Source organism: Ursus arctos, unplaced genomic scaffold (genome assembly GCF_023065955.2).
Source record: "Ursus arctos isolate Adak ecotype North America unplaced genomic scaffold, UrsArc2.0 scaffold_9, whole genome shotgun sequence".
Lineage (NCBI taxonomy): Eukaryota > Metazoa > Chordata > Mammalia > Carnivora > Ursidae > Ursus > Ursus arctos.
Genome location: NW_026623111.1, coordinates 68204276 through 68222658, shown reverse-complemented (window position 1 = coordinate 68222658; position 18383 = coordinate 68204276). Strand labels below are relative to the sequence as shown.

Here is an 18383-nt window from a genome sequence, read left to right as displayed (position 1 = left end):
CTCTTCCCAACCAGCAATCCCTCTTTCCTTCTCGAAGGTAACCCCTGTATTGATTTGTAACACCACAGATTAATTTTGCCTATTTCTGATCTTTACATACACACAATCACGCTGTGTTTGTGAGGTGTATCCTTGCTGTTGCCCGTCACTACTGCTCCATCATTTCCTTGCCTACAGAGTACTGCCTGATGTGACTAGACGGCTGTTTATTTATCCATGCTACTGTTTACAGGCATTTGGGTTGTTTTCAGGATGGGACTGTTGTGGATCATATTGTTAGGAATCTTGACTCCGTCACTTACTAATGTTATGTGACCTTTGGCAAGTTACTCCTTTGTGCGTCACTTTCTTCACCCGGAAGAGAGGCTAATCATGGCGACTAACTAAATCCTCGGGCTGCTGTCAAGTTTAAACCGCATAATGTAATGCACTTAGAGTAGAATCTGGAGTCCTGTAAGTGTTCGGTAAGAGGAGGGTACCTGTTGGTGTTACATTCCAATTCTACTTTCCTGTAATCACACAAAGTAGTAAAGTCCTGCCTCTCGTTTTAGCTTCCAGAATGCTTTGCCCCAGTGGAACTAATCCTATATGCTCCGGCTCCCCAAATGAGAGGGGATCTGGAATTACCTGTTTTTTTCTTCCCCCTGTAATTGAGCCTTTAGCTGTCACCAGCCTGAGTTGCTAAGCCACAGCAAAAGAATTTATTACAGCTCCAATCACCTATATATGTTGGAAAAAAAGTTTCCATTTTTTTTGAAGTTACAGTTCAATAGTTTTAAATGATTAGTGTGAAAAATCCAAGATCAAAGAACTGGATTCGCGGTGACAGGCGTTCACCTTTTAATTCTATTCTAAAATGTTTTTTTGCTGCTTGCTAAGAATTTTGTCCAGAAGCATTTTGATTTTTAAAAGAAAATATTTAAAGGTACCATGAAACTCTGGCTAATATATCTTGTCAACTTAAAGAGCCAATTTACAAGCATGAAAGTCACCAGTATGGGAGGACGTGGCAAAATCGAGTCCTGATCTTTATTAGCTTATAATGAAATGTTATTTAAAAGAATGATTGGGATAAAAAATATTAATTCAAATTATTAATAATAAGGAATTTGATGTAATGTTACAAAGTGCAGGAAAAAATCCACTATAGCTTTCATATATACATATGTCTAAAAATAAATTTACCCTGAAGTTCAAAAATAGTTATTTTAATACACTCAACATCATTAACTCTGAGCTTTAATATATTTATGCACTTTTTGGTTCACTTAAGAAAAATCAGAAAATACAGTGTAGTAAAAGAAAAAAATTACTGATAGTCTTACTGATAGTCTAAAATACAGTTTAGTAAAAGAAAAAAAATTACTCTTAGTCTTACCAGAAATAATCATGGTTAGCATTTGTTATAATCTTTTAGGACATTTTAAATGCAGGTACATAGTCAAGCATTGAAAAAAATCTGCCTACATAATCTTGGCTTTTTAAAATTTTAAATGAACATTTTGCACGTTAATACATATATGTGCAATATTATTTTCATTTTTTGCATGGTGTGCCTCTGCACATAGTTGCCACTATGTGTGCAGTTTAGCCATTGTTGTTGCACAGTTCATTTGTCAGGACTCTTTCAGTTGCAAGGAACACAACACTTAAACTGCCTCGGACCAAAAGAGGAATGTATTAGCTCCGTAGTTAAGAGTCTCGGGCAGGGTCTCTGCCTCTGTCTGTTGGTGAGGTGGCTACCAGCAGTGCCAGAGTGATAGCCTCTCAGTAGCCAGCAGGTGAGGGCAAAGCCGTGATTTCCCAGTACTGCCTTCAAACGCTCTAGTTCCAGAGGTCGCTCTAGCTACGAGGATCCAGCCACTGTACAGGGTGACACCTGTGGTGGGTAAGAGTGACGTCACCAGAATAAGGAACGAGGAATGCCAAAGGGCAAAAACAACAGCGGTCCACTCCAGACATTTAAAATGGTTTCCAACCAGTGGCCTTCATGAAGTACATATCCCAGAGACTAACCTTGAATATAAATCTTTAGAAACATGATTGGTTCTTTCTGTGGGATAAATACTTATAAGGAGAATGACTAGATCTAAGAGCATGGCATATTTTTAATGAATTTGATACCTTTTGCCAAATTGCCTTCCAGAAAAGGCTGCCAATTAACCTGTGCTTTGGAAAATAGAAAGCTGTGGAAAGTTCTCTCTCATCTTTTTTATTTTTATTTTTTTTAAGCTTAGACATACTGGAAGGCTTCAAGAGAAAAGATTCCTGGTTCAATCATTTAAAATGAAAACATTCTGTATGTTGAATAGCAACTCAAACAAATAAAAATTTCCTCATATCCTCACCATTATTGCTAGGCAAAAATTCCCTCTTGTTTTAGTTTGTATTTATTTTATTCCTGAAACAACACGTCTTTATATGCATATATCCATTGGTATTTTTATATTGTGAATTTTCTGCTAATGTCCTTTAGCCATTTATCTACTAGAGTATTGTCTTATTCATTTATAAAAGTTGCCCTATGTTAAGCCCTACCCACAACTTACATGTTGCAACTGCTTTACCAGTTTATCATTTGCCTCTTAACTTGGTTGGGAGCTAATAAAGTTTAAAGTACATCATATAGAGGCCTGGGTTATTGCCCTGATTTAAAGCCTGATTCTACCACTTCATTTTATGTCTTTGGGCAAGCCCATTAACTCTGTTGGGAGAGGTCATCCCGAAAATGTGACCTGTGAGCTGGACCTAGGCAATTGGAGGCTCCTCCCCACTGCCCTGTCCTTGGAACGTGGTATCCAACTGCCTTCACCATTCCCAAAAGCTGCCCCCAGGACACACCCATGAGATAGAAATGTGGTGTCAAAGGGCACCTGGGTGGCTCGGTCGGTTAAGCGGCTGCCTTTGGCTCGGGTCATGATTCCGAGGCCCTGGGATCAAGCCCTGCATCGGGCTCCTTGCTCAGCAGGGAGCCTGCTTTTCCCTCTGCTTGCTGCTCCCCCTGCTTGTGCTCTCGCTTGCTCTCTCTCTCTCTCTCTGGCAAATAAATAAATAAAATCTTAAAAAAAAAAAAAAAAAGAAAGAAATGTGGTATCGAGACTATCTGGATAGTATGTATGGCTCAACCCAATTAAGGCCTCTATATAAACTTTTAAGATTCGGGCAGCTGGGTGTGGAGATCTACCACCTTACAGCTGCCCAAGACAAGCCTCCCAAGTTTCCTTGCTTATTAAACCTGCCACCCACCAATCTGGAGTGGTCTGCCTCTTTCTTTGGCCTCCCTGCCCTGTGTGTGCAGCAGGGGGCAGCTTCACATTATATCCAACAAGCTCCCAAGGAGATTGCAAACCAACTACTCCCGCCCCAGTGCCTCCGTTTCCTTTTTGGTAAATGGGATCATAGTAATATCCATTGCAAAGAGTTGTGAGGATTAAATGCAATAATACATCTGAATAACTGAAGACAGCGTCTGACATGCAGTGATCAATTTTACGTATGATTATTTTTGTGTCGTTTTTCAAGGTGAGATTTACATTTTACATAAGTGAATCTAGCAATCTTTTAAGGCTTCAGTATATGTGTAAGCTTTAAAAAAAATAAGTTGAGAGAACTTTCCACAGGTTTGTATTTTCCAAAGCACAGGTTAATTGGCAAGAATTTACAACTACTTTGTATAATTGCTAATAAATACAGACTTATAGAAAAATAATCTGGTAATTAATAGCACTGAATTGCACATTTAAAAATGGTTAAAATGGCAAATTTTGTTATATTTATTTTCACACAATTTTTAAAAATTTATAATGTAATATTCCAAAAACCATTGAATTTTATATTTCAAATGGGTAGATTATGATACATGAATTTATTTCTCAATAAAGGTATTTTTTTAAAAAAACGAATTAGAAAAGTAATATCAGCTTAGAATGTGATTAATTTTCTTTCTCTTGCCAAATGAAGGAGCTGTGACAATAAGAATTTCTTTGCATTTTGATTTATCCATTTGACAAATATTTGTTGAGCAGCTATTATAAGGCAAGCACTGTGCTAGGCCCTGGGGATTTACTGGAAACCAAAATAGTCATGAAATGTATAGTAAAAGTATGAGGGGCGGATGTTAAAAAAAATTCACCCCAATGAATATTTAATCATAAATCCTAAATAGGCTATCATAAAAAAACTGTAGATTACAATATAGTGGGGAAATAATCGAGACTAGGGGCCAGGGGGGACCTCTTTGAGGAAGTGAAACTGAGACTTAAAGAGAAAAATAGGACTTGTCCAGAGAACTTTCCCAGGAATTCCTGGATATATTAGATAATTAACAGGCTATAGTGACATTAAATCTTACAGAAACAACAACAGCAAAAACAAACACTTGCCCAATTTTCCTAGCAAGACCTTTGAGCCTACTTAGTTCTCACTTCGTTAAGTGATATTGGGACGTCGTAAGTGTTCTGTGTGATTGCTTCTTAGACTTTAAGGAATGATTTATTGATTTATTTTTGAGAGTGAGAGAGGTCCTACACGCTTGAGCTCAAGCAGGGGGAGGAACAGAGGGAGAGGGAAAGAGAGAACCGCAAGCAAGCGCCCTCTTGAGCACAGAGCCTGCCCTGGGCTCGATCTCGTGAGCTTGAGATCATGATCTGAGCCAAAATCAGGAGACGGACGCTTAACCAACTGAGCCACCCAGGCGCCCTGCTGCTTAGACTTTAATGCCTATCAATTTACCTGAGGATCTGGAATGCACATTCTGATCTGGTAGGTCTGGGCTGGACCCCGAAACTCAGCTGATGGCAGTGAGGCTGGGCACAGGTCCACACTTAACTAGGGAAAACAGACATCCGAATTAAGTAGATGCAGCATCTTTCTAGAATTATCTTGTGAGCTCTCTGTGTTTATTTTCAGTTCGAGCAAGTTTGCTGCTGTTGGATTTCATAAAGCTTTGACTGAAGAACTGGCTGCCTTAGAAAGAACTGGAGTCAAAACAACATGTCTCTGCCCTAATTTCATAAACACTGGCTTCATCAAAAACCCAAGTACTGCGTAAGTTGAGATGGAAATGAAGACAGAAGGGTTGGTGATTACTATGAATATCCGCCATTCTGTGGGTTTTCTTAATTATTTTAATCCTTTAAACACCTGATATGCAATGCCCTTAGCTCATCTCAATTTCAGCTCCTGTAGAGTGTGGGAAAACAGGTGGAGAGACAAAGAGAGGGAGAGAATGTGTATAAACATAAATATGAGTTAACTCAGGTGAATTTGCTAATAATCCTACTCCCCCCCTCTTTCCCTGGGCAGTGGTTCTCTGACTTAGGTATATACACATTTCACCAGGAGTGCTTGGGAACCATGTAGGGGTCCTACCCCCAGAGATGTTGATGCCTTGGGTTTGGCTGGGATAGGGTAGTGGTGGGGAAGGAGCTTGGGGCTTCTGTTTAACATGCACCATCGGTAATTCTGATACAGATAACCCAGGACCGCAGTGTGAAAAACACCTTCCTTTGCTAATCTAGAAGTTATCCTCCAAAATGAGTACCAGTCTTTACTTGGTTAATAAATAAAACTACAGGAGCGCCTGGGTGGCTCAGTCAGTTAAGCGTCTGACTCTTGAATTCAGCTCAGGTCCTGAGGTCAGGATCATGAGATCAAGCCCTACGTGGGGCTCCAAGCTGGGCATGGAACCTGCTTAGGATTCTCCCTCTCCCTCTGCCTCCACCCCTCCCCCACCCCCTCTCCCTCTCTAAAATAAATAAATAAATAAATACAACGATAAAGGATCAGTTCTGAGGTTAACTTTTAATGTTTCTCCTTTTCGGAAATAGTTTTAATGGCTTCGTAAACATGAAGCATACTTTTGGAAAATTCCAATATAGAGAAAAATACAAATACGTTCTTTTGAGCTTCCTGGAAACCCTCTATCCAGTGCAGACTACTCTTAACATTTTGATGAACATCCTTCTAGACATCTCTCTATGTACTGCTTAAATGTCTGAATTTTATGTAACTGGGATATGTTACACATGGCGTTCTGGACGCTGTAAGTCAAGTACTTATTTTGATCAGCGTTATGTTGTGGACATCATTTCCTGTCAGTAAATACAGAGTTTTATCATAAATTGTATCGAGTACTTAGTCTGAACAGTTGCGTCTACTAGTGATTTTCTCCCCCTGGCACAGCTGTGGTGAACATGCTAGTGCACACACATTTTCACATTTTGGTACCATCTCCTTCAGGTAGATTTGATTTATTTTATTTTTTTAAAGATTTTATTTACTGTGAGAGAGAGAGTATGAGCAGGAGGAGGGGCAGAGGGAGAAGCGGACTCCCCACTGCTCAGGGAGCTGGATGACTGGGACTTGATCCCGGGACCCCAGGATCATGACCTGAGTCAAAGGCAGAGGCTTAACCGACAGAGCCACCCAGGCACCCCTACACTTATTTTTATTTAGTTTTACATTAAAATTTCTCAGGTTTTTTTTTTTCCCCCCTTCATGGCCTTTAGTTTCCGCGAGGTGTTTATAAATGTCTTTTTTCACCCCAAGCTTATGAAAATATCTACCTGTATTTTTTTTCTAGTACATTTATGGTTGCGTTTTCACATTTAGACCTTTGCTCCACCCAAATTTACTTTAAGAGATAAGGTCACGGTATTGCTTAATTGTTTTTCCCAAATAGTAAATGTTATTTTGAATTATTTATTAAGTTATACGTCATTCCTTCACTGCTTTGAAATGTCATCTTTATAATCTGCATATTTACTTGGATCTACTTTTAGATTATCTATTGTGCTGATAAGATTTAATTTTTAAGTTTTATTCTGCCTCCTCAAATTTTCTCCCTCTTTCCTCCCATCCATCTGCCTTTGGTGAAAATATATTTTAAGTTAATGAAGAATATTCATTGTGGCCCTTTGGGAAAATAGCAGGTTCTATTTAAATACACCTTAACCTAAATATGTCTACCCACAGGTAGACAGAGTAGGAAGCCAACATCAGGTAGAAATTTGATAGCTGTCCAAAGATCTCAAGCCCCCGGAAGAATCTTATCAAATTGTCCAAGAGCCTATTTTTTAAAAAATTTATCTATTTATTTTAGAGAGAGAGCACGCAGGGAGAGGGGCTGTGGGAGAAGGAGAGAGAAACCCAAGCAGACTCCAGGCTGAGTGTGGAGCCCAGTGCAGGACTTGATCCCATGACCCTGAGATCACAACCTGAGCCAAAACCAAGAGTTGAACACCCAAACGACTATGCTACCCAGATGCCCCAAGAGCCTATTTTTAAAATACAATTTTGTTAGAAAGCAAAAGTGAACATATTTACTTCAGAAGGCAGTGTTTTAATTCACCTTTATTAATCAAGAAAACCCTACTTGGACCCTGAACAGAGAACATAAAGGACAGATTAATTTGGGCACCTGAGGAGTAGACCCTGACCAGGAGGAGTAGAATGAGGATAAAACTTCACTAACCTGTCAGACAAGTACTATATGATCTCACCTATGTGTGCAATCTAAAAAAGCTGGACTCGTAAAAACACAGAGTAGAATGGTAGTTACCAGAAGCTGGGGGTGGGAGCACTGGGGAGATAATTGTTTCAGGGCATAAACTTGCAACCAGTAGATAAATAACTTCTGGAGTTCTAATGTGCATAGTGATTGTAGACAGCAATACTATATTATAAACATCAAAGTTGCTAAGAGGCTACATCTTAGTTGTTCCCATCACACACACACACAAAATCATGTGATGGAGGTGTTAGCTAATTCCATGGTAATCATATTGCAATATATAAATGTGTCAAATCAACACATCATACACCTTAAACTTACATGTGATATGTGATGTGTCGGTTGTATCTCAATAAAAATAAATAATTTTTTTTTAAAAGAGTCCATTAAAATTAAGAGGAAGTGTCAAAGGAAGAGGTGAGTTCCATCCTCAAGGATAAGATTTGCCAATTTCCTCATCACTTTCAGGACGAAAACCCTCATTGGACCCTGATATAATATATTTGAGTTGGTTTTTTTCACCCAGACTGTCTTTCAGCAGTTAAAAACAGACACCATATTTTTGAAAATGGTAATTGAATTTTTTAACCTTGCCCCCAGGACAAGGTTGTCCAAAATAACCTTCCTTATGGGCAAGAGTGCCCTCTCCTGGCAAAGTGCTACTAGTGACAAAAAGTAATTGGGAAGCTTGCTGAGTATACGTGTATATGTGCATATGTATCTTTGTTCACTTTTCTAACCATTTGGTTATGATTTTTTTTTGAAATGGAATTGCTGGATTAAAGAGTAGGAACTTATGGGGCGCCTGGGTGGCTCAGTCGTTAAGCATCTGCCTTCGGCTCAGGGCGTGATCCCGGGGTTCTGGGATCGAGCCTCATGTCGGGCTCTTCCTCTGGGAGCCTGCTTCTTCCTCTCCCACTCCCCGTGCTTGTGTTCCCTCTCTCGCTGGCTGTCTCTATCTCTGTCAAATAAATAAATAAAATCTTAAAAAAAAAAAAAGAGTAGGAACTTATTTACTTTTGATAGATTTATTAGATTGCCCTCCAGGATCGTCCTGATTTATCCTGCCACCAGCAGGGTATGAAGTACCTATTCCCCTTATCTGTGCCAGCTTTGAATATTAGCATACGTTTAATCTTTGTCAGTGTGATGAAGGGAAAAAAGAACTTCTGTGTTATATTAGTTTTTTTGATTATTAGAAAGGCTGATGATCATCTTTTCATATTTAATAAGTCCTGTTATTTTCTTTTCTCCACTCTGCCTATACAAATCACGCTGCCTCATACAAGCACTTGCCATATCAGCTTAAGGAAGTTCCCTCATGTTCCTAGTTTGTTAAGTGCTTTTTTCCCCCCGCATGAAAGCATGTTGTGTTGTGTCAAATGCTTTCTCTGTGTCTATTGAGATGATCATGTGGGGCTTTTCGTATGATATATTATAATGATTGATTTTTATATGGTGAACCACCTAGCATTCTTGGAGTTTTTTTGTGTGTTCTTTTTTTTTTTTTACCTATTTTATTTTAAAGAGAGAGAGAGAGAAGAGCCAGGGGAGGGACAGAGGGAGAGGGAGAGAATCTCAAGCAGAGACTCTTCACCAAGCCTGATGCAGGGCTCAACCTCACAACCTCAACATCGTGAGCTGAGCTAAAACCAAGAACTGGATGCTTAACCAACCAAGCCACCCTGATGCCCCTGCCTTGCATTCTTGCAATAAATCTCACTTGGCCATGGTATATAATCCTTTTTTTAAAAGATTTTATTTATTTATTTGAGAGAGAGAGAGTGATCTAGAGAGAATGAGAACACAAGTGGGAAGGGGCAGAGGAAGAGGGAGAGGCAGACTCTTTGCTGAGCAGGGAGCCTGACATGGGGCTCGATCCCGGGACTCCAGGATTACGACCTGAACTGAAGGCAGACACTTAACTGAGCCACCCAGGCACCCTTATAATCCTTTTACTATGAAGCTGCATTTGGTTTGATGCTGGATTTTATTGAGGATATTTGTATCTGTATTCATAAGAGATACTGTTATTTAGTTTTCTAGTGATATCTTAGTCTGGCTTTAGTTACAGGGTAACTCTGGCTTTTAGACTGAGCTAGGAAGAGTTGTATTTTTTTGAAGAACTTTAAGAACTTTAAGAAGGACTGATGTTAATTCTTTAAACATTAAGTAGAGTTTTTCATGAAGCTATCTGAAATGTTACTCAGATTTTTTTTTAAAGGTTTTATTTATTTATTTGACAGAGAGACAGCCAGCGAGAGAGGGAACACAAGCAGGGGGAGTGGGAGAGGAAGAAGCAGGCTCCCAGTGGAGCAGGGAGCCTGATGTGGGGCTCGATCCCAAGTCCCTAGGATCACTCCCTGGGCCAAAGGCAGAGGCTTAACGACTGAGCCACCCAGGCGCCCCATTACTCAGATTTTATATTTTCTCTTGAATCAGTTGTAGTACTTTGTGTTTTTCTAGGAGTTTGTACATTTCTTCTAGGTCATCTAATTGTTGGCATACAATCGTTCATAGTATTCTCTTATAACCCCTTTTATGTCTGTAAGGTTGGCAGTAATGTCCTCATTTTCATAATAATATAAGTATTCCTATGCCCTCACATGCATTCCCCTTCCCCACACCAACAGATAGGCCTGAAGTATTTTCGGACAGTTTCTACAAAATCCATCATGAGCATTTATTTAATAGGATTTGCAACTCTTACTAAGACTAGACTGTCTGGGAAAAATAATTTTCCACGTACTGATACTCTCATGATTAAGATTTTATTCTGCCAAGATATTATTTTCCGGAGGCCTTTTCTTTTTGGTCTTTTAAAAATCATGGTATTGGCCAGCCATTAAATTTAATGAAAATTTCTTTGGCAGAGGCTAAGACTTTGGGTAAAGAGATCAAATACACTAAGAAAAGTTTAGTCAGTACAACACCATTTGGTTGGTAGGTTCACAAGGCCACAGTGTGAATGGGGAAGTATACTATACTGTTTACACAGGTGTTTGCGAGCTTTCATGGAGCTCGGGAATAGTGAAGTCTGGTAGCGATATGCTAGAAAGTGAATTTCCTTCTGAACACTTCAAGGCACCAGCATCTTTCAGTTTCTCGGTTCCTCCTCCTTGGTGCTCTGCTTATGCCACAGGCTAAAGGAGGGCTTAGTCTTCTTCAAGCTTCCATTGCCTTTCATATTTGCCTCCTCTGGGCCAAAAGCTATCATCTTTATAATTACATTTCCTCTTCTATTGCATCACTGCGTTTTTCCTATATAATATTTCAGGGTCCAGGGGGAGCATAGTATTTTCATAAATGACCTATACTGAGAATGAAAGATCATGTCATATATATTTTAAACTCTGCTCTCCTTGATATATTCAATTATCATGCTCACTTTTTAAAATTTAAATTCAATTAGCTAACATATAGTGTATCATTAGTTTTTGGTGTGGTGTTCAATGATTCATTAGTTGCATATAACATCCAGTGCTTATCACATCACGTGCCCTCCTTAATGCCCATCACCCAGTTATCCCATCCCCCCAACACACCTCCCTTTCCACAACCCCCAGTTTGTTTCCCAGAGTCAAGAGTTTCTCATGGTTTGGCTCCCTGTCTGGTTTCTTTCCATTCAGTTTTCTCCCTTCCCCTATGATCCCCGTATGAATCATGCTCACTTTTGAGTATAAAACTACACTTCTCAACTGTCCTAATTTTACTTTACTGCACATTTTTTCTTTCCAAATGAACTAGTCTATATTTGTTCCTTTATATTTGTTCTCATCCAATTCCTTTTGTCTCACTTCTCTTAACTAGTCACACACATTTAAAATCTGCCTCCCCAGAATATTACTCACTCAAATAGTGTGGTGATGTTGGCAAATTTCATGAGTGTATGTAATTATATACCTTTTTTTCCAAGTCATCAATAAAATGTTAAAAAATTAGGACCAGTTCTTGTGTAATACCATCCAAAGTGCGCACGCTCTAACACGCAGATAGCAAAGGCCACCTTTTAGAGACCTCCTGCTACTCCACAGTGCGTATGCCAGGGTGATTGCCCAGTGAGGGTGCAACATGGAACTAAGTAATAAGGCTGAAAAGTAAACCAAGACCTAGTAAATATAAAGGTTCCCTATGGAGATGAAGGACCTAGAATTGGGCACATTTCTTGTTTTGTTTATATTTTTATTTTATTTTTAATTTAAATTCAATTAATTAACATATAATGTATTATTAGCTTCAGGGGTACAGGTCTGTGATTTATCAATCTTATATGATACCCAGTGCTGATTACAACACATACCCTCCCCAGGGGCGCCTGGGTGGCTCAGTCGTTGAGCGTCTGCCTTCAGCTCAGGGCGTGATCCCGATGTTCTGGGATTGAGCCCCACATCGGGCTCCTCCGCTGGAGGCCTGCTCGTTCCTCTCCCACTCTCCCTGCTTGTGTTCCCTCTCTCACTGGCTGTCTCTCTCTCTGTCAAATAAATAAACAAAATCTTAAAAACAAAACAAAAAAAACCACATACCCTCCCCAATGCCCATAACCCAGTGACTCCATCCCCCCACCCCCATCCCCTCCAGCAACCCTCAGTTTGTTTTCTGAGATTAAGAGTCTCTTATAGTTTGTCTCCCTCTCTGGTTTCATCGTTTCATTTTTTCCTCTCTTCCCCTATGATCCTCTGCCTTGTTTCTCAAATTCCACATATCAATGAAGTCATATGGTAGTTGTCTTTCTCTGATTGACTTATTTCACTTAGCATAATACCCTCTAGTTCCATCCATGTCCTTGGAAATGGCAAGATGTCATTTTTGATGGCTGCATAATATTCCATCACACACACACACACACACACACACACACCATCTTCTTTATCCATTCATCTATAGATGGACATCTGGGCTCTTTCCATAGTTTGGCTATCGTGGACATAGCTGCTATAAAGATGGGGGTGCAGGTGCCCCTTCAGATCACTACATTTGTATCTTTGGGGTAAATACCCAGTAGTGCAATTGCTGGGTCGTAGGGTAGTTCTATTTTCAACTTTTTGAGGAACCTCCAGACTGTTTTCCAGAGTGGCTGCACCAGCTTGCATTCCTACCAACAGTGTAAGAGGGTTCCCCTTTCTCCACATCCTCACCAACATCTGTCGTTTCCTGACTTGTTCATTTTAGCCATTCTGACTGGTGTGAGGTGGTATCGCATTGTGGTTTTGATTTGTATTTCCCTGATGCCAAGTGATATTAAGTGATATTGAGCACTTTTCCATGTGTCTGTTGTCCATTTGGTTGTCTTCTTTGCAGAAATGTCTGTTCGTGTCTTCTGCCCATTTCTTGATTGGATTATTTGTTCCTTGGGTGTTGTTAAGTTCTTTATAGATTTTGGATACTAGGCACTGGAGACATTTTTATACTTTAATTTTCTCTGATTCTTTAGAAATTGTTCGCTAAAGAGTCTTAGTATATAATAAAACTTGTATAACGGTACTTGTCTTTTTCCCCAACACCTCTAAAGATTTTTTTCAAGATTCTATTTATTTATTTATTTGAGAGAGAGCGAGAGAGAAGGAGAGCACAAGCAGGGGGAGGGACAGAGAGAGACGGAGAAGCAGACTCCCCACTAAGCAGGACGTCCTGATGTGGGGCTTGATCCCAGGACTCTGGGACCATGATCTGAGCTCAATTGACTGAGCTCAATGGACTGGCCACCTAGGCTCCCCAAGACTTCTAAAGATTTAAAAGTGAGTTTGTCAGTCCTAATCTAACTCAATTATTTTTGAGTTCTGGCTACTTCTATAATTCTCATTTGCACAATTAGGACTGTAGTCTCTCCGTCACAGGCTGTTGCAAAACTTCCGTGTGATGGCCTGTGGGGCGTGTTTAGCACAGTGCACAGTACGTGATAAGCACTAAATAAGTGGTCGTGGCTATTATTCATGCTACAGCAGCTACTATTTTTGAGCACTTACAATGGGCCAGGTACTGCAAGTCCGTGATGTTGTGCTGACTACGGTAATTTAGCTTCTTTGTTTAGCGCCTCACTAAAGCCAAAGCTTCCGTGAAGTGTTTGGTTGCTGAAGACTACTTCTGATTTCAGTTTGGGACCCACCCTGGAACCGGAGGAAGTGGTAGACAAGCTGGTGAATGGGATCCTGACTGAGCAGAAAATGATTTTTATTCCATCTTGTATAAGCTTTTTAACAGTGGTGGAAAAGTAAGTGATATTTACGTTTATCAGCATGATAAATATTTATGTATTACATCTTTTTACTCAGATTTAAAATGAGACATTTGGTAAAGTACAATTAAATGGAATTAGGTATAAAAAAGATAGGCTTCAACAATCCATCAGTTTTTAAAACCACATTTGTTAATCCTTGATGCAGCGTTTGTATAGCAATGGGGTTAATGAACTGAATAATTTCCACAAGTTTTTAAGTTTTCTTTTTAGAGAAAGAAAGATGTATATTTCTGAAAGTCTTATCTCACAGATGAATGACTATGAAGAAGGATAGTTGTTTTTTTTTAAAGATTTTATTTATTTATTTGTCAGAGAGCGAGAGAGAGGGAGAGAGCACAAGCAGGGGGAGCAGCAGAGAGAGAGGGAGAAGCAGGCTCTGCACTGAGCAAGGAGCCCGATGCGGGACTCCATCCCAGGACCCTGGGATCATGACCTGAGCCGGAGGCAGACGCTTAACTGACTGAGCCACTCTGGCATCCCAAGAAGGATAGCTTGTAAGCATCATTACATAATGGAATCATGGAACTAGATATTGGAGGAGACCATTGTAAGGTTTTAGATATTCATCTAAATATGCAAAGATAATCATCGGGCTCTTATTTTGTGTAAAATCATACTGAAGCATAGGAACTGTTAAATAACCCTGTAGAATTTTAGAGATCCTTGAGCCTGACTACTTGTATGGACCAGTGGCATCAGCATCACCTGGGAGTGTGTTAGAAAAACAGAATCTCTTGATGTCCTGAATCAGAATTTGCATTCTTGTAGCATCCACAGGTGATTTGAATGCATATTCAAATTTGAGAAGCATTTCTTTAGGGCACTAGCTCTCAGCTTTAGTCACATTGGCATTCACTTGGGAGTTTTCAAAATACTAACGCCTGGGACCTACTCCCCACGACTGATGTAATTGGCCTGGATGTGGGCCGGTCTCTGAAAGAGACAACTTTCCAAGTGATTCTGATGTACAGCCAAGATTGGGAACCGCTGGCTTAACCGCCTTCCCCATAACACATTGCCTCATTACTCGTACGGGAACACCGTGTAGCAGTGAGGCTGGTCCAGGTCATGAGGGGAATGTGAAGAGGTGGCTTAGGTTAAAAGAGGGAAGGAAGGAAGGAAGCCAGCCAGCCAGCCAGCCTGCCTCTTGTTCTCTGTCCCTGCAGTCAGGTTTCTGCAACATGGTGGGGTATCAGGATCGCTTGGGAAGATAATTTTAAATATCTGTCACACGGAGACAGATAGACATTATAGGACTGTGAGGTATAAATAAAATGGCACACTTAAATTATTTAGTATACTATAAATACTCAATAAATGTTATATACAGCTATTATTATTATAAGTAACGCTATTATTAGCATTGCCGATTTTTCTCTGACTGTGAATGTTTGGTGCTCAGTTGCCAGGCCTTATTTTATTTTATTTTTTTATTATTTTTTAAAAGATTTTATTTATTTATTTGACAGAGATAGAGACAGCCAGCGAGAGAGGGAACACAAGCAGGGGGAGTGGGAGAGGAAGAAGCAGGCTTCCAGCGGAAGAGCCTGACATGGGGCTCGATCCCAGAACTCCGGGATCATGCCCTGAGCCAAAGGCAGACGCTTAACGACTGAGCCACCCAGGTGCCCCTACCAGGCCTTATTTTAATGCTATCTGGTCAGATGTATTTAGAGGTGGATTTTTTTTTTTTGATACAATACAGTACTATAAATGTATTCTCTTCCTTATGATTTTCTTAATAACATTTTATTTTCTCTAGTTTACTTTACTGTAAGACTATAGTATGGGGGGGAAGAATATAGCGTATAATACATATAACATGTAAAACACATGTTGATTGTTTAGGTGGTCAGTAAGGCTTCTAGTCAACAGTAGGCTTTTAGTAGTTAAGTTTTTGGAGAGTCAAAAGATATATGTGTGTTGTGCAAGGTTCAACTGTAGTTACACCAACTTACATATTCTGTTTAGATTCTCAGTCTCATCGGAATGTGGCGAATTCCTCCATATTCTTAAGTACCGGCATTCCTCATTCTACTACCCTTCACCTCACTGTACTCTCAGATACTATGTTTTTACAAACTGAAGGTTTGTGGTAACCCTGTATCAAGCAACCCTGTCAGTGTCATTTTTCCAGCACCGTTTTCTGACTTCATGTCTCTGTCACGTGCCGATAACTCTTGCACTGTTTCACACTTTTTCACAATTTGTTACGGTGATCTGTGATCGCTGATTACAACTCCCTGAAAGCTCAGATATTGGTTAGCATGTTTTAGCAATAAAGTGTCTTTTAATTACGGTCTATAAAAATTTTTTTAGACATAATGCTATTGCACACTTAAGAGACTACGGTATAGTGTAAACATAATCTTTATATGCACTGGGACACCAAAAATTTCACTGGACTCGCTTTATTGTGATATTCGCTTTATTGCAGCAGTTCGGCACCAAACCTGCAGTATCTCTGAGGTCTGCCCATATAGGGTGGGGAGGAAAAAAATTAGACCTACTATGTGTCCACCATGTACAAAATAAAGTGTTTAAAGCATTTTATATTAACACATTGATTCTTCACAAGAACGCGATGGAGTAGATGTTAATTTTTCCATTTTCAAGTGAGGAGTTTAAACTCAAAAGTTAAATAACTTATTCAGCATTATGCTCAAAACCAAGTGCTTTATCTGCATTTTCATTTAGCAGTTCTGTCTCCTCAGTCTCTCAGTGGAACATTTTAAATAATATTTTAGATTATAAAGTATAAAATTAGTTTCTGTTCTCACTTCCTTTCCCATGTCATGTTTCTTGTTTTAAAAGCCTTTAGCCTCTCAACTCTGCAGTTCTAGATACCTCCTCTCTTAGATCCTCTGAGAAACACAGGCGTGTATCTAGTTCAAAAACTAAATATTTCAAGTCACTCCTACCCTAAAGGAGGTGAAGCCTCCTTCCTTTTCCTTTTGACAATGAAATGGATTTAATTGGAAAGAACACATAGTAGTGACTCAGAGTTAAATCTCCTAATCTTAAAACTAATCTTGTTTATCTAACTGACCCTTAAAAAAAAAGACTGATCTTGTTTAAAATAATACATGATAAAGGATACACCCAAATCACAGATTATAGATATGTAGTATCTCTACTGATTGAGAAACTACTGATGACAAGAAGTTGCTATGAATTTTTTTTGTTTGCTGTCACAGCAGCACTTACATGCATTAGAAAATAGTGCAGGGAAGTAAGAGACAAATCACGTCTTTAGTTTTTAGACAAGGATTATAGCACATACTCATCCGAGGCTCTCTGTAGACGGTAGGATGGAAAGATCCATCCTGCAGACATTTCCATAGCCAGCTGTGGATGAGAAAACAGCATTATAATGGGGAGACTTTACAAATACCCATTATTAAGTGGGGACTAGGACAATAAGGCTAAAGTCTGTTTTTTAAAGAAATATCCAAAAAACTTCCTTATTCTTAAAGGAAAGAGAGAAAGAAAGAAAAAAGAAAGAGAAAGGAAAAGAGAAAGTCCAACAAAATAGTTTCCATCTTGTTTGTGCCTGTTCTCCCTTCCTCTCATTGTATCGCAGGGCTGTGTGACTGTATTCCAGCATATGATTTATACACTAAGTACAGCTGCCTCATACATAGAATATAAATTAAAAAGCTCTTTTTCTTATGCAAAAAAGGATGATATATGAGAAATGTAAGCGTTTTAAAAGATATTTTATAAATGCACTTAATATTAATTTCCTAATTATTTTCATGTATCTTTTTTTTAGGATCCTTCCTGAGCGTTTCCTGGCATTTTTAAAACGAAAGATCGATATTAGGTTTGATGCAGTTATTGGATATAAAACTAAAGGACAATAAATCCTACATGGATTACATTCCACGTTTAGTTGACGTAAATACATATCTTCAAAAATACCTGCTTTCCAAAACATTATTATGTTTAAGTAGTGTAACTTAAATTCTTCTTCATACATTAGCTATAAATAAATAGAACTGATATACCAGGGTTAAGTCAATTTCATCTAATACTAATCAGAACTTTAATATTTAGACTTCTGCTTTCCTCATTATCTTTCTTTCTTCAATGTCATCTTTTGAGGCCCTGGCAGTCCTCATTTATTATCACTTGTCCCTTAGCAGAAAGCTAATTTCATACAATACAAAGAGGGGAATATCTTAGGAATTGACCTTATAGAAAATGGAGAAAAGGAATAGAAATAATTTTATAATAATTTCTAAGATTTTGTGGCTTGTGAAGTCTTTCCAAAATTTGTACTATAAATGTGTAAGATATATTTTTATTTCGAATTGCACTTAAATTTTATTGCACGTTTCCTTTTCTATTTTCTATAAAAGAAAAACCTTCAGGCTCTCTAAATACACTGAAGGACTGTATCTAGTGGCATTTCACAGTTTCATATGATGTAAGAAATATTACTCAAACATTTCATCTTACACATTACCACTCTGTTTCCTGAAAGATGCCTCACATTCCAAAGCCAGACATTTTAGCTCAAGGAAACCAGAGATCGACACGTGTTGCAGGTATAAAGACATCATTGGGATTTGAGGCAGAGAATTAGGAGAATGTACCCACAATGGCAACAATAAACAGATCAGACTTAAA

At 39.0% G+C, this 18383-nt stretch overlaps 1 protein-coding gene across 4 annotated transcripts in view; it reads left to right on the top strand.

Moving 5' to 3' along the window:
- HSD17B11 (hydroxysteroid 17-beta dehydrogenase 11) overlaps positions 1-18383 on the top strand; it is a 39352-nt gene extending 20969 nt beyond the window's left edge. For all 4 annotated transcript variants that reach the window (XM_048211914.2, XM_048211916.2, XM_048211915.2 and 1 more), the window contains 3 exons: positions 4909-5046; positions 13605-13721; positions 17524-18383. In XM_048211914.2, coding sequence (XP_048067871.1) covers positions 4909-5046; positions 13605-13721; positions 17524-17614 — 346 coding nt within the window. In that variant the 3' untranslated portion in view covers positions 17615-18383. The remainder of the gene's footprint in view (positions 1-4908; positions 5047-13604; positions 13722-17523) is intronic.